The sequence below is a fragment of the Macrobrachium nipponense genome, chromosome 1, assembly GCF_015104395.2.
Source record: "Macrobrachium nipponense isolate FS-2020 chromosome 1, ASM1510439v2, whole genome shotgun sequence".
Classification (NCBI taxonomy): domain Eukaryota; kingdom Metazoa; phylum Arthropoda; class Malacostraca; order Decapoda; family Palaemonidae; genus Macrobrachium; species Macrobrachium nipponense.
Window position 1 is genome coordinate 83260665 of NC_087200.1, and position 24042 is coordinate 83284706.

General features: G+C 35.8%; 1 protein-coding gene across 8 annotated transcripts in view; it reads right to left on the minus strand.

Moving 5' to 3' along the window:
• LOC135219418 (cGMP-dependent 3',5'-cyclic phosphodiesterase-like) overlaps positions 1-24042 on the minus strand; it is a 690625-nt gene that overhangs the window by 188328 nt on the left and 478255 nt on the right. For all 8 annotated transcript variants that reach the window (XM_064256178.1, XM_064256181.1, XM_064256182.1 and 5 more), the window contains 2 exons: positions 20980-21119; positions 5745-5887 (listed from right to left, as the gene is read on the minus strand). In XM_064256178.1, coding sequence (XP_064112248.1) covers positions 5745-5887; positions 20980-21119 — 283 coding nt within the window. The remainder of the gene's footprint in view (positions 1-5744; positions 5888-20979; positions 21120-24042) is intronic.

Genomic DNA, 24042 nt, shown 5'->3' on the forward strand with positions numbered 1-24042 from the left:
ATGAGAAGCTGACAATAAATGCGATCAAGAGTGCAGGTATGAGAGCATAATATGTAAACCAGGAAGCTGGAGCAATGACTGTTAATAAAGACGGCGGAAGCATGGGAGCATCCGATTGACATAGGTATTCGGAGTAAAAATAATGACTGATGCTGAAATAAGTCATACAATAGGTGAAGCAAAGAACGAAGTAGTGAGCGTGTAATAGACTGGGAAGAGACTTGGAGTGTCGAAGGAGGAGTGGGTGGGATCACACGAAGAGATTATTGGGCCAAGTCTCCTTTTTGGAACTGGTAAGTGGAGGCTGAATCCAAATAAAAGAAAACAGGGCGAGGCTATAGAGGTGAACTGGTGACGTATACTTGTACAGCAAAAAGAACTGAAGGCGCAAGAAATGAAGAGGCGCATAGAATTGGTAAAAGGGTTAACACACGTGAAAGGATAGATCAGTGTTTTGTAAAGATTTGTTCAAGCGGAAAGAATAAAAGACGATGGGTTGGGGAGAAATATATAATCTGGAAGCGTTAGAGAGGAGGAGAAGGTGGAGACAAAACAAAGATAGATAGTGTAAAAGATTCAGTGGCAAGAAAGGTCCATATTATTCAGGAAAGAATAAAAAAAGTAAAGGTGGGTGTGTGTATGTGTATGTCTCGTGCAGAATTTATGCCTCCAAAAATTTGACTAGAATATAATATTCTGGCAATCTCTTCCTACGAGCAGCAGCTGATCTACACTACCAGGCAAAAATCAAATAAAAATAATTCACCTCCTTATGTCCAACTGCCACGTCAAGATATTTCTCTCTCTCCTCTCTCTCTCTCTCTCTCTCTCTCTCTCTCTTCTCTCTCTACTCTCAGAAGTTCTTTGTTTCCCTCAAGAAGGCTATCCCACCCTCCAACCTACCTCTGCCTTTGGGCAAGTCGGGAAGAGAGAGAGAGAGAGAGAGAGAGAGAGAGAGAGAGAGAGAGAGAGGAGAAGGGACGAAACTTAAAGGGGAATGACAACAGAAAAGGGAAATGCCTTGGAGGAGGATGAGTAAGAGGCGAAGGGATGGGAGTACGGAGGCTCGCGTCATAGTTTTTGGTCGATAATTATAACTCATTTCTTTCAAGAATTTCTTCCACTTGATATATATATATACATATAGATATATATATATATAGATATATATATATATATAGTATATATATTTAATATATTAGATAGGCAAGAAGCAAGGGAGTAAGAAGAAAATGCAATCATTCTGTGAATGTATTTCTGATTAATGTCGACATACACCAAAGAAAATGACCAAAGATACTACACACACACACAACACAGGCATATATATATTATATTATATGTATAATATATATATAGATATATTATTATATATATTATATATAAATATATATATTATATAGGCAATAATCAAGAGTAAGAAGAAAATGCAATCATTCTGTGAATGTATTTCTGATTAATGTCGACATACACCAAGAAATGACCAAGATACTAACACGAACCCAAAACAAATGAAATGACATCACTATCTTTCGGAATAACTTTATAAAATGAAAAATGGAGATGATATGCACTTGAAACCGAATAGACTTTTCTTATATTAATAATCTAATTACAAGATATGAAGATGAATCCACATGTTGAGTCACTTAATTTTGAGAAAAATCCATAAGGATGAACTATTTCAAAAATATTATATCTTAACACTAAGTTTTTTCAAGAATATGCTGCTCTGTCTTCTAACAGGAACTAAATCAAACAAATACAAAATTAAATAAAAAAAAATCCTTGTAATTATAAGGATAATCGTATAATCATCAAGCAAGTTAAATTGGGATTAAATTAAGTACCTCGTTACTTAAATTGTCGTATTAAGCACTTGTATTACCAAAGATATCAACTTGGCAGACGTAGGGTATTAATAACTCTGCCCAAGGAAACCCAAATAGAACAGTCTTAAGGGTAATCTGACGTCGAAAAGACGAGGGTCATCGGGGACAGGAAGCTAAGAAAGACGGAGGAGAGGCCACAGGCGCGGTCCCTAGGTGACGCAAGACGACTTTCCATCCATCCCCTCCGGTACGATTAAGAGATCGCTTTTGTATCGCTCGATTGTTGAACCGAGCCCCTAGGTAGGCCTCTAGGGCCTTAAGATAATTCAATACATCAACGAAAATGAAAACAAGGAAAGAATGCGATGTCTAACAAAAGCGATTCTCGTACGATGCACGAGGCGAGGATGGAAACCATTACAGAAACATAGTAGTACAGAACGAGGACACTAGATTCCTAATCTTCGATAGTGCTCACTCGCTGAAGGTTTGTCTTTATGAGAGGAAAGTAAGTAAGGGTAACATTAAACATCTGCGGAAGTTTTTTCAAGAAAAATTTTTGCGCATTACAAGACTGAGTACAACACGAAGGCAAAGACTTTAATATCCACAACAACAACATGGATAACAAACACTTCTAGAGTAAACAAAATATTTATATTAACGAGAGAACTCATGTTTTAATTCTAAAAAGACAGAACTGCTATATAACGTGAGACATAATGTCCCCAAACCCAAAAATCAATAGATTTTAAGCCTAAACCAGAAAAAAACTTTTATCAAGAATTCATAGTTCTTAGGTGTGGCATGTTTTGGCACCTGTACTAATAATTAAAAACTAAAATGTAGGTATTCTGATTGACCGCAGAGGAGGCACGGAGGCAGCATTGCTTCCAAAATCGATTGGCTTCGGTCCGTGTTCTGAATTAAGTCGGTCCGCACAACCTGAACTTCCAAAGAACTGCAATTCTCGGGTTATTGCGATGCAATCAATCGTGGCCAAGTGCTGATAGCAGTGAAGGTAAGAATGTCCTGGAAGAATTGTGTGTGTGTGTGTGTGTGTGTGTGTGTGTGTGATGGGGGAGAGGGGGGGAGCCGGAAGATTGTAATGATGCAAGTGAGAGGGCATACGGCGCTTTCGTCATTGGGAATTCCAGTGGAAAAGTTTTAGTTTCCATGGAAAGTTCTTGAGAGAGCGCAAAAAAAACCCCTGCAAAATTCAATAACGTTCTTTTGTGGTTTTACAGCAAACATAACAAATCCGTAACCGTGGACGAAATGTTGGTGGGAAAAAAACCTCTAAAGACAATAATTTTAAATAGGTTTTACATTAAGCTGTCACAGTGCCAGCAGGAGCTCCTGTTCACGAAGGCGGCCGCAGATATAATCATTATGGAAGCACTGGACTGGAACCTAATTCCAAACAAAAGATGATAGCCAAAAATTCGCTTCATCACATCCCTCAACTTTTAAAGAAAAATGTACTTGTTGCTATCGAGTTATATGAGACAACACTAATAAATTACTGTCAAATATACATGTTTGCATTCTGGAACTTCCATCAGCCCTAGCATGAGGATTTTACTTTTAAAGGCCCAAAATTATACTGGCGTTATCATTCTGAGGTAAGAATGAGTAAGTTTAAAGCTAATCATGCCAGTGGTGCAAAAATAACATCAGGAATAGCATATGATTAATATATATATATATATATATATATATATATATATACTATATAGTTATATAAATAGTATATTTATATACATATATTATATACATACATATTATATAATAGATATATATATATATATATATAGTGTGTGTGTGTGTATTTTCAACATCACACTAGGCGTAGCTACCAAACAACCACACGAGAATCACTGCCACACTTATACTTTAACCGCCAAGTCATGGATGGACCTTTGTGTAGTACTTCATCCAATGCCTTCCAAGACAAACTATCCTCCTCCCTCCCAACACTTCCAATCATTCATTCTATTCAACAACCAATTGTCCTGCATTCTTCCAACACAACCAAACCATCTGATTTATCCTTTCACTCATGTTAACCTTTAATTTTTTTTTACGTATCTCCACATTTCTCACCCGTTCAATTCTTCTTAAGATCCACGCTACGCAAAACAGCTGATTTCCACATCTTCATTACCCAAACTTCACCTTACCATCAAAAGAATGGAACGGAATGGAATAAAGAATTTTGACGAAGGGACAAGCGCTGAGACTTATGAGGTCATTCAGTGATGAAAAGAAAATGGAGATTTAGAAGATCTGAAAGGAGTAACAGGAGGAAAGCTTTGCAGTTGCACTATGAAACAAATGTTGGGAGAGGGTGGAAAGTAAGAAGAAAAAGAAAGCGAGCATCAACGGAGGTGCAAGGAAGAGGAATGAAAGAGGTTGCAGCTATGGGCCGAAGGGACGCTGCAAAGAACCTTAAGTATTGCCGACAATGCACCGGATTCGGTGCACTGACAGCACTATCCACTCAGGATTACCAGCAAAAGAATCGATGTTCGAGTCCCAAGTTTAAGACAGTTCCCACTTATTTCATTGTGCCTCTATCAAGGGAAGCAGGTGTTCTCATTCAGAACAGGAGCAAAGGAAACGCGTACATGGAATAGGAAGGAAGGAGAAAGGAGCTTAACCATAAAGGGCGTTATATTAGACAGATGATTATAAAAGTCAGATAAAGCAGCGCCAAGAAGAGACTTTGAATGGTTGGCAGGGGAGGGGCAACAAGGCAGCCACTGACCTGTGTAATCTCGGGCTTAAAGACCTCCACTGGAAAAATGGGAGGAGAGGGGGTTTGTCAAGCTTTATGAAGACGTCCTCTTACAAAGAACTCGTGCTTATAACTAAATGAACAGCGACTGAAACAGTACCTTTATAACAGAAACAGAGAAGCATCTTAGTCGTAACGAGAGAGAGAGAGAGAGAGAGAGAGAGAGAGAGAGAGAGAGAGAGAGAGAGAGAGAGAGAGAGAGAGAGAGAGAGAGAGAGAGAGAGAGATGCAAAAACGAAGGAAGAATATTCAAAACAGGGCAAAAATTGTGAAAGCAGGGTCCCTAATAGCCTTTGTCCCCTTGCCAACAAACTTAATTTTCCATCGGTAGATTAAGTTATATATATATGAACTATGTGGTGTCTCCAAAAAATGTTCCAAGTAACTTAGGCATAAGGTTCAAATTTCTAATAGGTACAGTGCAGATGCTGGCACGTCACTATTAACAGACAGAGTTCAACTTAATTTTATAACTAAAATAAAGAAGGTTAAATAAAGAACTGTGTGAGTCAATAGTAAATGCCCTATAGATTTGATCATAAAAGGGCCAAAAGAGTCTCACAAGCACAACATATCCTGGAGGTGGTATTGGTAAGGAGGGGAAATTAATATTCAGGGAGGGTGAATGCAAGTGCATAAAGCACAGCAAATGAGCCTTCTCTATAGTTATGTTTACGAAATGAACCTCCTCTGTAGTTATATCGACATGCGGTGAGGTGTTGTGGAAGTTTTTGCACACAGGGTTCATCCACGGTTCAGTAGTTATCAATAATATATGCGCGACAATGACTTGTGTCCGCGTTAACTTATGCAATGAACTTATTATATTTGAATTAATGGAATGATACTGGGCTAGCAACTACTTCACTCCTAAGCAATGACTGAGAACCTCGGGACACTCCTCGACTCAAACCCCGTTTGGGGGAATGGGGCATGTGTAATGTGTAATGTGTAATGTGTAATCTATATAGAACTAATAAATCATCAAGCGATCGAGAGCATCATTTGACTTAAAACATATAAATATGAATCTGGAAGGACAGTCACTCATCAAAGTAAGGGAGTAAATAAAAAGGAAAAAAAAGCAAGCGAAAAATCATTAAAATCCAAACCTGGTTTTGAATCCGGTGCACTCGTCAAATCCTCTGTAGAACAAGGGATGGGCATATGCGTCTCTGATGTTCAAAAGCTGTCCAGTCGTGGCCACGTGCCCAGCAATGCCCTGGTTCGCCGGCAAGCGCACCTCGCCATTCGACTGTATCGTGAAGGAAAACTTATTAATCTTTGAACATACTAAATTATACCTGAAATAATAATTGTGTGTGGACACTCGTTTACGATTAAATAATCTCACTCCGACCGGTTTCCCTTAGGAGGCCAATTATTTTATGGGATGGAAATGAGTAGTTCGGTCTCATATGAAGTATTTCGTGACACTTTATTTTGTGCACTTGGAATTAGAGCAATTTAGGTGTACTTACTACGTTTTAATGCACAAAACAATATTCTCGGAATAATAAATAAAAAATCATGACAATTTCATATCTAATAATAATAATAATAATAATAATAATAATAATAATAATAATAATAATAATAATTAATAATAATAATGGGGAATATAACCAATTCTGAACTAAGAGACGGATCATGGCGCATGTGTCCTTAAAGTCAATGGTTTCTTAATTCATATATTAATCTACATCTTTTTTCTACGTTTTTATGATCAAACGATAAAAAAGGAACGACCTTGACAGGTCCAAGATCTGCCATAACTGCTGTGTTTACTTAACATTTAAATCTCCAGAAGCCTTATATCCACAGGGTTTTCTTTTATTAAACTTAGACGATATAATGATAAAAATAATATACAACGTAAGTATACTTGATTAATATGTATAATTATATATATGATATATATATATATATATATATTATATAAAATTTAATATATTTTTTATAATATATATATATATAGTATATCTATATATTATATACTATATATATTCTTAATGGTCATTTTACAGCTCTAGTTAGATGTCAGGGGTACATAACATATTTAATACACAAAACTTTTAAAAGGACTCCACGGCCATCAACCGATCTTCCCGCTCACTTTTTTATGACGTCATCTGTTATTTTTCAAAACAGGATAATAAAAAGGGGAGAAGAGCTGGTTATGAGATTTTTGTGGCAAATCCCAAACATAAAAAATTCCATGTCAAGTCATAGTGCTGGTTTCAAGGCAAAGGACTGCACACAGGTTTCACATCACAGTATCACTTAACATCGGATGATACTAGGGAGGACGATTAAATACCAACTCCATTAGCAAGAGGTTTGATATAACAGGAACAGTTAATAATTTTGGAAAATTTGAAATACTGACGGTGGAGGTGTACACATTTCTTAGAGGAAAATCCTGACTCTTATTGACGCGTTTTGACTGAATGTATTATCCATTTGAAATTATCTTCATAAAGAAAGAGATCCTTCTGATGATAAAAGAAACAAAAGCACATCATTCAGATAACATACTCGATTGGCAAGATGTTATTACGTTTGAAGTTTGTTTTTGGCGTTCTTCAGAATTCCTTAGTATTCTATACAGTACCTTATCTTCACACAATGCTGGCAATATAAGTACTGAGACTTAGAACTCCAGTATTTCATCTGAATGATGCCAAAATGCCTGACAAAAGCCCAGTAAGTGTGGATGCAAAGTGCATTTTCTAAGTGCAAATTCCAAAGAATCACTTCTCTCTCCCTCGAGAGCTTATTGTGATTACTTAACACCTCAAGTCTGGATTTCGACTGCCAGTTTTTATCTCCACTGTCACCGAAAACGACGAGAGGAAATTCTAGTGCATTTACATAGGCTCATTCGTGTTTTGAAAGAGTGCCCTTAAGTTCTACTTCTGTGATGAAAGCCTGTGAGGCGTGTACATTACAAAGTGTGAACTGTCACTTTAGGACCACCATGGCTATATACAAAATACAATATGGAATTGGAAAATTCGAAATCTGAATATATTTTTTGGGTTGGTAATTGGCTCCTAAACCTTCAAATCTTGACATTTTTGGGGGAGTAATCAGAGATACTATTCATCAAACTAGCAAATTCTGCATTAATAACATTACTCAAAAGCTTACCTAAGCCTACAGGGTGAAAGCATAAACAAAATAATGTCCAAACCTACAGAAATTCTACACTTGATATTCAAAATCCACAATGCTTATACAGCTTTCTGAAACTTTGACTCTAACTGAGCAAAGGGAGTACAAAATTATTATTTTTTTCTTTAATGTTATAACTGTATCGCCAAACGACTTTGCTACTCAACGGAGAACCCAGGATGAAAGGTGCCGGAAAATGGTTTGCTCACAGGTCTTACGGGAAAAGGGTAAAAGCATCAAAACTCTTGTCCCTGAAAGACTACATATGAAAGATTTTCTCGTTTCCATTTCATTTGTCATTGACATTCATCTCTATTTCGTTAAGTTAAAAGTTTCTAAAAATAAAGATAATAAGTGATCTACATTTCAGAGATGTTATTCACATTCATTATTGCGACGAGAAACTTTCATATGTAAGCTCTTGGAAATGGAAAGCCTCCAAAGGCGACCTAAAGCTACGTTAATATTGGTATATGGATTATAATTAGCTCAGAAAAGCTTTATCCACTAGATTACTTCCCGATGTGACGAGACCCGGAATGTGCTTGGCAAGAGGGAGTAAAACTTCCTCTACCGACTGAAGGAAAATAAAAAAAAAGAGAAATATTAATTGCGATTCTTCTTACAGCTATACAATATATCTACATACATGTGCAAATCTCTCTGTCACACACACACACACACACACACACACATACACTCACACAGTTATTGCAAGTATCTCAATACTAGAACATACATTCACCTCAATTTCCATAACAAATTGCCTGTCTTCAATTAAACACAAATCTATGTACAAAGCACGCTATATATATATATATATATATATATATATATATATATATATTATATATATATGTGTGTGTGTGTGTGTGTGTGTGCGTGTGCGCACGCGCGTATAAGTGGACATACACGAAGAGCTCGGTACATTCTTCTTGCACTTTAATTTCTGTGGCCTTGCTATGTATGCTCGTGTGAACATGCGTATGTATGTTACTTGTTTATATATATATATATATATATATATATATATATATAATATATTATAATATATATATAATAATATATTATATATTATATATATATATATATATATTATATATATATATATTATATAATATATAAAATACATTTGAAAGAGAAAACTCTCACGAAGCGTAATTTGAACCGAAGAATGCTACGGTGGTCTTAGATTCAACGAAAGTGGTGACCCTGATGGCTGAATTTGAATTTCCGCATGCCTTCACACCCAAAGAAACCGTATAGCGTAATTTAGGGAAAAAAAAGAAAAAAAAAACAAAAAAAACAAAAGAGAGAGATCTTCCGACGGAGATTTCACCAAAGAATGTAACCGCGGCTTTAAAATGAGATGACAGTTCCTCCTCTGGTGGCTGGATATCTTATAACTGTTGCAACCCTGAGCCCTCATATGGATGTCACATCTAGTGATGGGAAATCAAGGCAAAATTTTCACAGATATTACGAACATTTGAATATGAAGCAATGTCCCACAGGTTAGAGAATCCATCACTAAAGGATCAAATACGAAACTGTTTACTGTCACGCGTTTTTACTGGATTTGTTTCTCTACCGATAGTAAAGGGGCCAAGACAACCAGAATCTCAAAAATCTGCTTTCATTATTCCATCATACACCTCTCCTGTTTTGAAATATTAATTAACCATCCTGTTTTAAAACTATTTAAATCCCTCGGTTGTCTTCACACGGATTCTGACACTGATAATAATAGGTGGAAAACAGCGTCTACCAACGGTAACTGGCGATAGTGGAACTCGAAATTATGAAGAGATATTTCCTCTTTCTTTTATGGAGAAGGAAATAAAAGCCAATTTAGCTGCTTTAAAACTCAGCCCGATCCCATTCATTGTCAACAGCGTCGGTCATCTCTATACTAGCAATTCTCCCTTCGCATGGCACCATAGAAAACTAGAAAATTGTTAAAGCTGACTCTAGTGAGTTCAAAGGCAAAATATGTTCACAACATTAACCGTCTCATATACTTACAGAGGGCCCATTAGCAGAATATCACACCCCTCGCGCACACGTCTTTTACATGTCCAGTCTCGTTTGCAGGACATCAAGGTCCTATTCCATTGCCTACCCTATCCAGGGCTTTCTCTCCCCTTTTCCTCCGATGTTTCAGAATTATGTATTCTTCCCTCCATGCTTTCCGTAGGACAAAACCATCTCGAAACACTGAAATCCACCTTGTCACCTTAGCTAACCTTTTTACTGTGCCTACTGAGTATCACGACATTTCTCTCCCTTTCAATGGTTCTTACGCCGTCTGCTCAATGGAAATAGCTCATCTCAGCTTTTTTTTTTTCTATTTTTGTTTTATTTTAACTTAAAACACGCTACGACGGACGCCCCAATTCGGTTCATTATCCTCTGCAGCCATGCTACCTTCCTCGCTACATTTATCCTCCTCTTATTACCATTGACTCGAAAATACCAAGATAAGGTAAATGTTTCCATTCCTCCATCTTGACTCTTCCTAATCGATGCTGCGACATCTACGCAATGACCTAATTTGTCTGTTTGATGCCCCTCTCGAAAAACCTATGCAAATTTCTATTCGTTTGTATTTCTCTCAATTTCATTCATTCAGTTCCCTTCAAACACCATTTGATATTTCAATTTAATTAACCATTATTCTGTATTTTTATAGTTGAATCATCTAGAAAACTTAAATGGTTCTCCTTCCTCTATTACAATCATTCTCTTTCCCTCTACTATATCCTGTTGTTCTCTCATCGAGTGTTTACAAAACGCCCTCTGAGGAAACAAATGCATCAGACTCCCTCCCCTCTTCAACCTGATACTATTCTAGCTTCGTTGACCACCTTCTAACAATCATGTTTCCTTTCAAAAGAAAAAAATCTATTTAAGGAACCCAAGTCTTTTTTTTAATCCCCATCATAATATCATTATATCGATGACATCAATACAATTTACAACCGTTTCTACTTTACTGTACTAAAAACTCTCATTTGATTTGTACATCACCTTTAACTATTTATCTCTCGATAATCTTGACCCACAGCTTCACAAACCAGGTATACCACAAGGACCAGCTTTCCAGCTTTGAAGAAATACGCCGAACACAATTTTCTTTTAACCATTAAAAACGCCTTTACTTAAACGTGCCTTAAATGGAAATCTTACTCCCCATAGAGCCTTTGGACTGCAATTTCATTCACTTCCAATTAAAGCTTATGTTTACTAAAGGATATTTCATTAAAACCTCAAAAGAGGCTGTTTATTAAAATTCATACTCTTAACTCTACAGTAAACATGAGAGAGAGAGAGAAAGAGTTTTTAAAGGCTTCAGCCCCATCCCTGTGGAGGTGAGGTTTATCCCAATAATGTGGTGTTAAATTTCAATTTGATAATATGATTGTACCTATTGCATGTAAATGACATATCAATAAATTACACCAGTACTCTTTCCTCTTCAATTATCAACCACCAGCTGCGACCAGAACGGTCGACTGCCAACGAGGTATAAAATTCTTAGCTCAGTTGACAAGGCACTATATGGGTTTCAGTGAAGCAACCCTTAACCCTTCTTAGCAGTCGACTGGTCTGGTCTCAGCTAGTGACAAGAGAGAGAAGAGAAAAAAATGAACAGCTTAATTATTGATACGTCAGATATATACAGGACAATCATATTATGCACTTGAAATGAATCACGTTTGATTCCTTTGTATAACTAGAGATTAGAAACGCCCACTAGACTAATCCTCTTAAGGATACTAGCTGAGAATTTACGTTTTAGCTTCGTTACATGAAGGATGCTTCAACGTGGCATTAAACGGCACGCGTTGACGGGCCCCCAAATATTCGAAAATCACAATATATATCTTCGTCTACTCATCAATGGCAATATGGAAAAGACGGCGTCGCTGTAAAAAAAAGCATAAAAATACGATACATTTCAATCTCGGAAACCAATACTAAAAGAACGATAGGCGCTGTGGGGAAGTTATGTGTTTGTGGTGGGAGGAAGTTGGGGGGTGGGAGTGGAATGATGTGGAAGGAAAGAGGTAGCAGGAAAATATAAAACGTAATGGAAATTGGAATGCGATAAGAGGAATAAGATTGATTTCACGAGGAATGGGGAAGCTTCAATACCAGAGAGAGAGAGAGAGAGAGAGAGAGAGAGAGAGAGAGAGAGAGAGAGAGAGAGAGAGAGAGAGGATATCTAATCAAGGAAAAATGAAGGAAGATCCTGAAATCTGAGATTAACCCTGGAAAATTTATTAGGAGGATGATTACGAAAGAAAATAGAAGTGATCCGAGTTGATCTATAATTCCCGAAAAACGAAAAAAAAACTTAATTGCGTTAAATATCGCTAAATATCACGATAATTAAATACGCTATGGACACAATCTCCATTATTCTGCCTTTCCATAATTCCAGGTTATTGAAATGGTAATTGGAATAGGCAATCATTCCTCTGGCATTGAATAACACGTAGGACGACCCAGCAAGCACGAACTTAATTAAGAAGACAGAGGTTTTGGCTTCCTTTAACCTTAGAAATCTGCGCCTATCTTTCAATCAAAGACATCACCGCGACTACCTTTCAGTCAAAGACATCACCGTGACTATTTTCCAGTCAAAGACATCACCGTGACTATCTTTTACTCGAAGATATCATGGAGACTATTTTTCAATCAAAGACATCACCGTGAATATCTTTTAGTTAAAGACATCACCGTGACTATTTGTCAGTCAAAGACATCACCGTAACTATCTTCTACTCAAAGATATCATGGTGACTATTTTTCAGTCAAAGACATCAAAGCCACGATCTTTCAATCAAAGACTTCACCGTGACTATCTTTTAGTCAAAGACTTCACCATGACTATCCTTTAGTCAAAGACTTCACCGTGACTATCTTTTAGTGAAAGACATCACCGTGACTATCTTTCAGTCAAAGACATCTCCATGACTATCTTTCAGTCAAAGACGTCACCGTGGCTATCTTTCAGTCAGTAACTTAAGTAAAAGACTTCACCATGGCTATCTTTCAGTCAGTGACTATCTTTTAGTGAAAGACATCACCGTGACTATCTTTCAGTCAAAGACATCACCGAGACTATCTTTCAATCAAACACATCACCATGACTATCTTTCAGTCAAAGACATCACTGAGACTATCTTTCAATCAAACACATCACCATGACTATCTTTCAGTCAAAGACATCACTGACATTTCAATCAAAACACATCACCATGACTATCTTTCAGTCAAAGACATCACCGAGACTATCTTTCAATCAAACACATCACCATGACTATCTTTCAGTCAAAGACATCACTGAGACTATCTTTCAGTCAAAGACTTCACAGTGACTATCTTTCAGTGAAACACATAACCGTGACTATCTTTTAGTCAAAGACATCACCGTTACTATCTTTTAGTCAGTGACTATCTTACAGTTAAAGACTTCACCGTGACTATCTTTCAGTCAAAGACATCACCGTTACTATCTTTCAGTCGAACACATCACTGAGGATATCTTTCAGTCAAAGACATCACGGTGACTATCTTTTAGTCAGTGATTATCATTAAGACAAAGACTTCACTGTGACTATCTTTCAGTCAAAGACATCACCGTGGCTATCATTCAGCCAGTAACTATCTTTTAGTCAAAGACTTCACCGTGACTATCTTTCAGTCAGTGACTATCTTTAAGTCAAAGACTTCACCGTGACTATCTTTCAGTCAAACACATCACCATGACTAATCTTTAGTTTCAAATTTCAAATTTTCCAAAGTTTAAATTTCTGCAAAGACGGTCAAATTTCAACTTTTAAATTTTTCAAATTTTCAAAGACAGTCAAAGCGTTACTATCTTTCAGTCAAAGACTTCACCATGACTATCTTTCAGTCAAAGACATCACCATGACTATCTTCTAGTCAGTGACTATCTTTCAGTCAAAGACTTCGCCGTGACAATCTTTCAGTCAAAGACGTCACCGTGGCTATCTTTCAGTCAGTAACTATCTTCAAGTCAAAGACTTCACCGTGACTATCTTTCAGTCAAACATATCACCATGACTATCTTTCAGTCAGTGACTATCTTTTAGTCAAAGGCTTCGTGTCAATCATATAACCGTGACTATCTTTCAGTCAAAGACATCACTGAGACTATCTTTTAGTCAGTGACTATCTTTCAGTCAAAGACTTCACTATGACTATCTTTTAGTCAAAGACATCACGGTGACTATCTTTTAGTCAGTGACTATCTTTATCAGTCAAAGACATCACTGTCGCTATCTTTCAGTCAGTAACTATCTTTAAGTAAAAGACTTCATCGTGACTATCTTTCAGTCAGTGACTATCTTTCAGTCAAAGACATCACCGTGACTATCTTTCAGTCAAAGACTTCACCGTTACTATCTTTCAGTCAAAGACTTCACCATGACTATCTTTCAGTCAAACATATCATCGTGACTATCTTTCAGTGAAAGACATCCCCATGACTATCTTTCAGTCAGTGACTATCTTTTAGTCAAAGACATCATCGTGACAATCTTTCAGTCAGTGACTATCTTTTAGTCAAAGACATCATCGTGACAATCTTTCAGTCAACACATCATCGTGACAATCTTTCAGTCAACACATCACTGTGACTATCTTTCAGTCAGTGACTATCTTGTAGTCAAAGACTTCATCGTGACTATCTTTTAGTCAAACACATAACCATGACTATCTTTCAGCCAAAGACATCACCGTGACTATCTTTCAGTCAAAGACTTAACCGTGACTATCTTTCAGTGAAACACGTCATTTAGTCAAAGACTTCACCGTGACCATCTTTCAGTCAAAGACATCACCATGAGTATCTTTCAGTCAAAGACATCACGTGACTATCTTTTAGTCAAACACATCACTGTGACTATCTTTCAGTGAAAGATATCACTGTGACTATCTTCCAGTCAAAGACATCACCATGTCAATATTTTATTTAAATAAATCACCATGACTATCTTTCAGTATCTTTCAATTAAAGACATCACCAATACAAATGTCAGATGATTGAATCGTCACCTTATAAAACAAGGTAATAGGATCAACGTTTCCAATCGAGCCTGGGACTCTGACCAGATAGATAATATCTTCCTTAAGGCAACGATGAAGCAGATTAAGACAACTGACAGAAGCAACGGCGGCTTAGCGATGACCCCAGGCATCACCCGAGGTCATATATCCCACTATATATTTTGCTAATGAAACTCCACCGAAATATACTCCTTAGCTTTAAACCGGAGCGTTCTAATGGCCCTTATATATATATATATATATATATATATATATATATATATATATATATATATATGTGTGTGTGTGTGTGTGTGTGTGTGTGTGTGTGTGTGTGTGTTTGTGTGTGTATGTGTGTGTGTGTGTGTGTAAGAATGTACGTATGAAGAAAGGGCCTTAATATCCATGAAGAGCGACAGTGCTTGCAATATATGTAGGTGACAAGACCAGCACACGTAGGAGTGTCCGCAACGTTTATGAAGAACCTTCTGTTATGAAGGAGAAATCCAGATTTTGCGGATGCTTTCTGTACCGAAGGATCTCCCACAACTCATCAATGAAAGTATGAATGAAACAGTGACCACTGTCTTGTTTCTCTTCTGGAACTGCCCACCGAATATTCATTCCTTCCAGCTAGCAGTATTTAGGAGAGAAAATTCTTAGTTATCAGCACAAAACCTTCAAATTTAGCTAGTTTTAAGGAATGTGAGAGTCAAAATGTGCTGTAAATACAACCAAGCTGAATGAATGAATATATGCAAAGTCTAATATTATATCATAAAGAGAGAGAGAGAGAGAGAGAGAGAGAGAGAGAGAGAGAGAGAGAGAGAGAGAGAGAGAGAGAGAGAGCTAGTGTCAGGCGTGTAAGGAAGGAAAAATAGAAAAGCTAGTGTGTGTGTGTGGAGATGAGAGAGAGAGAGAGAGAGAGAGAGAGAGAGAGAGAGAGAGATAGAGTAATAATAATTCTTTATTTCAAATATTTACTTTGGGTATTCACAAAATATAAAACTACAATTAGTAAAATCATCTTACAAATAGTTAAAATATTTGTCATTTTAGACATACAAAAGTTTATTTAAGAATCACCAAATCGAATAAAACTTAGTAATTAATAAAATTCATCAATAATAAAAGAATATCATAAAATTGGAAAGTATTTACTTAAAATATAATGAGTAAAAATTATTCTTCTTGAATATTAAAATACATTGTCATAGACCACATAAGTTGTGTTAAAAACAAGTCATGTACAAATAGTATTAAAATAACACAAAATAAAACAAATAAGCATACTAGATTTTAAAGGACTAAAGATATCTATATTTGTAAATAAAAGCCATCTTATCCATAAGTATTATCTAAAACTAATTCCAATATCTATAAAAGTACAGTAGTGCCTTCAAAGGCACTTTTAATATGACAATTAAGCATAACGTTCAGTAAAACTTACACTAATTAGAACCATTTAAAATTAGTTTCTTTAAGTGTGCATTAAAAGCAGCGAGAGAGGATTTTTGTTTAATTGTGCCAGGTACTTTATTGTATAATGCTGGGCCTCGAATACTAAACTGGCGGGAGCCTATCTCTGTTTTCGCCCTTTCTACACACAGATTTTCCTGCTGTCGAGTAGAAACCCCATTAACTGTGTGTACTGTTGGAAAATTATACAACCATCCAGGAGTTATTTTTCGTGTTGTTTTGAATACCAAATTACAGACATCTATGGTATATTTGTCTTTTATCTTTAACCATTCTAATTTTTTGAGGTAAGGGGATATTTGGTCATGTTTTTTTACATTACCAACAGCCACTCGGGCGGCAAAGTTTTGAAGTTTTTGAACCCTTTTCATTTGTGTAGAGCCAGTTACTCCCCAAATTCTTAAACAGTAGTTGATTATACTCATAGCCAGCGACTGAACAACTATTTTACGCGTGCGTAGAAGAATCAAATGAATCTTTTACTCTATTTAAATAAATTAAAGTACACATCACTTTCTTATAAATTTCATCTATGTGCGTTTCAAACGTCATATATCTGTCAAAATAAACCCCTAGATTTTGTACAGCTTTCATGGGTTTAATCATATTTCCATTAAAATCTATTTGCACATTGTCTCCAATTTCTGATATATATTGTCGGGAACCTATTAAAATGAATTGTTTTTTCTCATTAAGAAACAAACCATGAGTTACGAAGTAGTATTTAGCCTTCTTTAGTATGTATTCTGCCTTATGAATTAGTTCGTCTATTTCATTTACATTTCCTTCAATTAAGATCTGGGTGCCGTCGGCGTATTGGATGACGAAACAGCCGGGTAGTGATTTTGCCAAATCATTGACATATATTACAAAGAGTATTGAGCCAAGAATTGAGCCCTGGGGTACACCAAACTCTACAATTTTTTGAGAAGACACAATTTGACCCATTCTAACTGACTGGGATCTGTTATGTAAGTAATTCATAAACCAGAGTGGATCTATACTCAGTGACGTACATTTATCAAATAATATATTGTGATTCACGCTGTCGAAGGCTTTTGAGAGAGAGAGAGAGAGAGAGAGAGAGAGAGAGAGAGAGAGAGAGAGAGAGAGAGAGATCGCGCAAAATTTTGCACTTCCCAGTGAAGATGCTCCATCATTTTAATACCTTTAAAGAGAGGAGCCTGACTGTAAGGATACAAAGGTAAATCAACGTTGTCATTAGCCATTTTTTGCCACATTAAAAACTTTGTGCGAGTGTCTATTTAAAATAAATTCATCCAAACACATGAATGCATGAGCAAACACAAGAGGATGCATAAAAATAATTTCCAAAACACTTTCATATTTTACGTTCAGAGTAAAGCGAAGTTATTTTTATCTATTGCAATTTGTTGGCTAAAAAACTATCCTCATATTTCTGTGACAAACAAAAGCTTTGCGTTATTTAAAATCTTTTTGATGATGCGTATAATGACAAAGCAAACAAGTACATGGAGGAACCTACACTCAATGTGCAACATGATAATTAAGCCGTTCTGATCCGGAAGAGGATGCCTTTACTTCAAATCAATCAATTACCTATGATTACAAGTTCATATTAATCCCATTAACTAGACTTCGTCAATGACGTAACAGGCCACGATACTGGGTGAGGCATGTTGGTGGAGGGTGGAGAAAATAAGGTTACTGGAGGAGAGAGAGAGAGAGAGAGAGAGCTGGTGTGTGTGTCGTGTAAGAGAGAGAGAGAGAGAGAGAGAGAGAGAGAGAGAGAGAGAGAGAGAGGTGGGGGGTAGGCATTACGACAAAATGATGACAGAACACGTAAATCACACATGAATCTCAATTTCATCAATACGTGCTTTCAGTAACAACAAAAACGAAATGGACCAAGTAAATCAGACAAAACATTAAGTACTTCCAGAAAACAAAACGCCAAACATCCAAAAGAAAGAAAATTAAGACTGGAGATATCTGGGTGTGGGGGTGGGGGAAGGAAACCAGTCTGGCAGGGAAAACACGAGGTTTAAGTCAGGAATACAAATGGAACAAATGGAACGCTGAGGTCTCACATTTTTGGCCTTATCGATATTCATACCACTGGAAAATACGACCAGGCATTTGCTAGCCAATATAATTTTCTCCTCCGCTTTAACAATCTGTTTACATTACTCAAGGTAGAAATATTTCCTGTTTATTATATATATATATATATATATATATATATATATATATATATATATATATACGTATATATATATATATATATATATATATATATACTATATGTATATATATATACTATATACATATATACTATATACTATATGTATATATATATATATATATATATATATATATATATATATATATATATATATATATATATATATATATATATATATGAATAACTTGAGGTCGTGCTAGACCGAAAGTTCTTGGCTATCTCGCTTTTCATTTTTCTTTCGTGGCAAAAACCTTTATATATATATAATATATATATATATATATATATATATATGTATATATATATATATATATATATATATATGTGTGTGTGTGTGTGTGTGTGTGCGCGCTTGTGTAGATATATATCACGAACGTCTTCTCCTCCTCGAGGGGTGGCCCCATCCGATTAGAACTTTCAGGATCTCTAAAGTCTTGGGGGGATGCGGTTGCTAGCCTAGACGCCAGTTTACGATTTTACGACAGTGGGCACGACAGGAATCGGAACATAAACCTTATAAACAGGAGGAAAGTGATATTATAGTTTATCTCCTTAGACCAGTGGTTTCCAACGTGGGGCACAGGGGATTAATTTGATTTTTAAGGGAGAGGAGGAGGGGGGGGGGGGGGGTTTCATTCGAGAATGTTTAAACCAAGTCAATGGCCTTTTAGGCCTCCTCCACGTGAATATAATAATTACAGTATATCACCACAGGGAGCATCTGGATTTTAGAGGAGAGTAGGTAGGACATGGCCAAATAAAAGGTTGGGAGCCACTGCCTTAGAACTATTCGCTCTACAGGTATTGGTTCCAAAAGGCGATGCCTTTCTGGCTATTAGGATGTCTTTTAGGGATGAGGTTACCAGCCTCAAGCCTTTCTCCACAATGGCTACAGCTTACCATAATCGGCCAATCGGTCAGCGAACAGGTAGTGTAAGATGGAAGCATTTTGCACACGAACTGATTTTCAAGAACAAAAATGCTTTATCGCTCAATCTGGGAGTAAGCCTACAAACTACTTTGTTGTTGTTCTGGGACGTTGGGGGTTGGGGTTAGTAGGAAAGAAAAAAGGTCTGAAAAAGCGGTTTCGCATTGAGTTAAAGGTACAGGAATCTTAGGATTTATAATTATTTATGATTTAGTTATTAGAATGAAAATGTAAAAAATAAACAATGTGCATGTTAAACAGTACAGAAATTTTTTTCTCTAATAACATATAGTGTATTTCTTTTCATTTTCGTTGGTGAAACAATGCTCTATTTGACCGTAGATTTTAGCACACCCTGAGTAAGCTGGAGGTCGGATCCCGCCCCGTTTTATACTGAGGAAAATCGTTGATATATTATGAATCTCTTTACAGGGCACAAGGCCCATGATAATGGCAACCTAAAGCCTTTTTCATCTAACCCTGGGCTGAAGAAAACAAAGTGGGAGCCGCCTGAATATTAAATGGAAAACAGAAGTAAGAAGAGTTCCGAAGACAGGCAGTAAAGGAGAAGACTCGGGCGTTGAACCTTTCAGTTCAGGGTGTCAAGATGGGTGTTATTATGAAGCTCGGTATTGTACATATATCCCCCCGAAGTCCACAAAGTAAAATGGAAATGATAACAAAATATTAAATGGCAAAAAATCCATCATTGTAATCTAGATAAAACTTCATAATAATGTTCTCATGGAATATCTTACCTAAAAAGGAAATATACACGAGTAGCTTCCGTTTTAGAATATAATAGTTGATTTTAAAAAAAATAATAATAGCATAAAAAGTATTTTTACTGGTATTGGAAAACTCACATCAAGTTTCACTCCATTTTTCTAACACCGCTAAAAACAGACAGAATATTTCACTTCGCTACCTGTTGTTTTTATACAAATATTTCTTTCATTATTCCCATACATACGGATAGACACACAAAATGCACACAAACTTGCTCTTCATATACAGTTATAATATAATATATATATATATATATATATATATATATATATATATATATATATATATATGTATATATATATACACATCCACACACCTATATAAATATTCACACACACACACACACACACACCACACACACACACACACATATATCATGAGTCTATATATATGATATATATATATTATATAAGATATATATATATTAATAATAAATAATAGAATATAGCTAATAGAGATATATATTATATATCTATATATCTCTATATCTATATATATATAGATAGATTAATATTATATATATATAATTATATATATATATATATATATATATATATACGCTTACTGTACTGTACACAGTTGAAGATAAATACATATACAACATTATTCATTTATCTATGTACACTTTAAGCTTATGCGAGTCTATTTGAGGCTTGTTTTCCCTTACCTCCTCCTTCCTCTCTCCGTCGAAGACTTTGGCGACCAGCTGCTGTTGGTCGCGGTCGAGCAGGAAGAGCGAGCACCTCTCGGCGTCCGTCAGCTGTCGGGCCTCGGCCATGATCTCCCTCAGGAGCACCGTCACGTCATCTGCACGAGAGAAAGAGACAGGGTCTCAGTGGGCCGTCTTGCCTCGCTACTTTGTTCTCCTAAACAAAAGGCATCCGAATGTCACATGCATTAAACGTCTTGCCTGCTCTCTCTCACATTTTTAAAATTTACTTTTATGTGCAAAATACACACGTAGGTATGTATTGTATCTATATATTATATATATATATATATACTATATATATATATATATTATACATATGTATATGGAATATGTATATATATATATTATATATATAATATATATATATTATACATATGTATATAATATTATATATATATATATATATATAGATATATATTATATTCTTTGTTTGGGAGAATAAACGACATTATAATGTACTGCAACATATTCAAAACACTCGAAGGACAAAAGAACATGTGATTACGCACATTCTTTACTTTCGCTGCTGCTGCTACTACTCTTAGAGCTGTTAACAACAAAATAAGAAGTTGTCAAGAATGGCGCTTTGATTTTTCTCTAATCAGAAAACCATCTTATTCGCTTTTGTTATTGTATGGCAATTAAAACGAGAGAAAAGTAATACAGTTTAAAGAACTCTCGTCTCCCCTCTTCAATCCAAGTTTACCCAATTACCGGCGGTCACTTCAGAGAATTTTACTTCTGGGTTAAAAGACATTTCTTTAAATTCTCTGTTTCCTTAATGTTCGTAATCGAAACATTCTGGATCGATTCTACAACAACCTCGATTACACAAAAGCGAAAATTAAAATCTAAAGATTATCATAAAATTGAAAAACAATGACATTCCCTGAATAAAAATGAAAGTTTCAAATAAAATTTAATGGTCTTTTATTACATTACACTGAAAATGTCAATCTTTGTGGCCCTACATTAGAATGTCAACATTAATCCCTTTATTTTTCCATTCTGGACGCACGTAAATGTTGTATATTCCTTGAGTTTAATAGCAGGAAGTTTTAATAGCTGTCTTTAGTTCCCAGTTACATTAACTACGCATTTTTTGTCCTGGGTTCGAAAACGTACAGAATTAGAAAAACAGCTTACGTTTTCAATGAGGTTTACGCACAAATTAAAATTAAAAAAAAATAAATGTCAGGTTAAAAGAAAGATAAGAGCATGTTGTTTGCTGAATTTGTAAGAAGATTTTAGGATTTAAATAATTATGGTAATTTGTAAATAAAAGATTAGGTACAAGGTTAAAGTTGAACGTTCCATTTATCTTCAAGACATTCTATGTTAAAGCTGGACGAACCTTCATAAATGAATGCATAAATATGAAAGGTTACAGAGCAGACATCAGGGAAACTACACTATCATTGGTCACCTCAGCTCCAAAACAAATAGTTAAAAATGTATTAAAAAAGTATGTCATAAAGCCGTGGGAACACACTGCTGACCACATATTACTTCCATCGTGTTTGCATCAAGTCACTACGTAAGGAGTTATTGATAAATTACCAATAAAACTGGGTTCCCGAAAACAGTGAGATCTTCCCTTACCTAATTCTTTATGTTGACTAATCACTGCAGAAATTTTAGAGCTGCAGAAAGAAAACTTTTATAAAAATAGTATTATATGGGCACTGCTAACTTTGAACATTTATTTTCAGGACTCAAACGACGTTTAGTAATGACGAAATAAAAAGAATCCTGAGAAATATACATAGCAGAAGGGAATGTCAGTCGCACTGACTAGCAGCTACTCTGAAGCATAAATATTCCGTCGGAGTCTTATACAGATGACAAACTCTTGGGAAGGGGAGAATCTTTATAATTAATAGGACAGATATTAAAGATCAATGGATAGATAAGGTATATTTCAGATATTACGCTCTTCCGTTTTATTATTAGTGGTGTTACCCTCTGAAATTTCGACTTTAGGAAATAAATAAAAAAAATTATCAGTCCTGCCTCATCCTTATTTGGTTACTCTCTCTCACTTTCTCTCTCTCTCAAGTTAAAAGAATCTTTTGTCTTGTCATTAGCCTTGACATCTACAAACGTTTGACGAAAAAATCTACGATAAGCCCTTTGGGTGAATCTTTCTTTGCTGAAACAAATTTCAATTTTCGTATCTGAGCTCCAGAGTTGTTGTAACTGAATAAGCATTCATGGATTTTACCGATTAACTATCTTTTTCCTTTCCAGATACCCCTTCCTTTTTCCTTGTAAGCCTGCTCGTACTCTCTCTTTAGTTTTGCGCGAAGGTATTCATACAAACCTGGAATCCCATCTGAGCAGAACGGACTAAACTTATTCAGTGCTGCCAAATCATCATTTCCATTCTGTTAATTCTATAATGTTTGATAGCTACCAACCTCAGGCTCCAGATTTACTTTCATTCCATGAATCGAATTATGTAGCAAAATAGGAGGGGTCATTCCGGTCAGAGCTCAAGAAGCCGCTTGACCTTCGAACAGTTCCTCCAGGTTTGAATTCGTCCTCATATATTGAGTTGATCACACATTTAGAGTTACGGAGCCTCTGTCTTTCTGCTTCGCGTAACCGACTTTTCAAGGAACGTGCTTTTGGTCAAAAAAGAATGGGAGATCATTAATAAAAATGTGCTGGCATTAACTTGATTTCAGCAAAATATAATAACACATTTTATCGCTCCTACGATTATTATTATAATTTTTCATTGGGGACCACCATTTTAACTTTAGGGGCTTAACTGCAGCCAATTTTCTCCTTACAAATTGATATTCATTAACTTTTATATGGACGACTATGAAGGAAGCATCACTGATGCGGAGTTTAGAACATCCCGACATTTCTCTTGAATTAATAAATCAATCTTTGGCCAATATCCCCAATGCAAGACCCAGTTCTCGGCAAAGCTTTCAACTGAAGTAATATATATGTAAGTGTATATATATAATATATATATTATTATATATATATATATATATATAT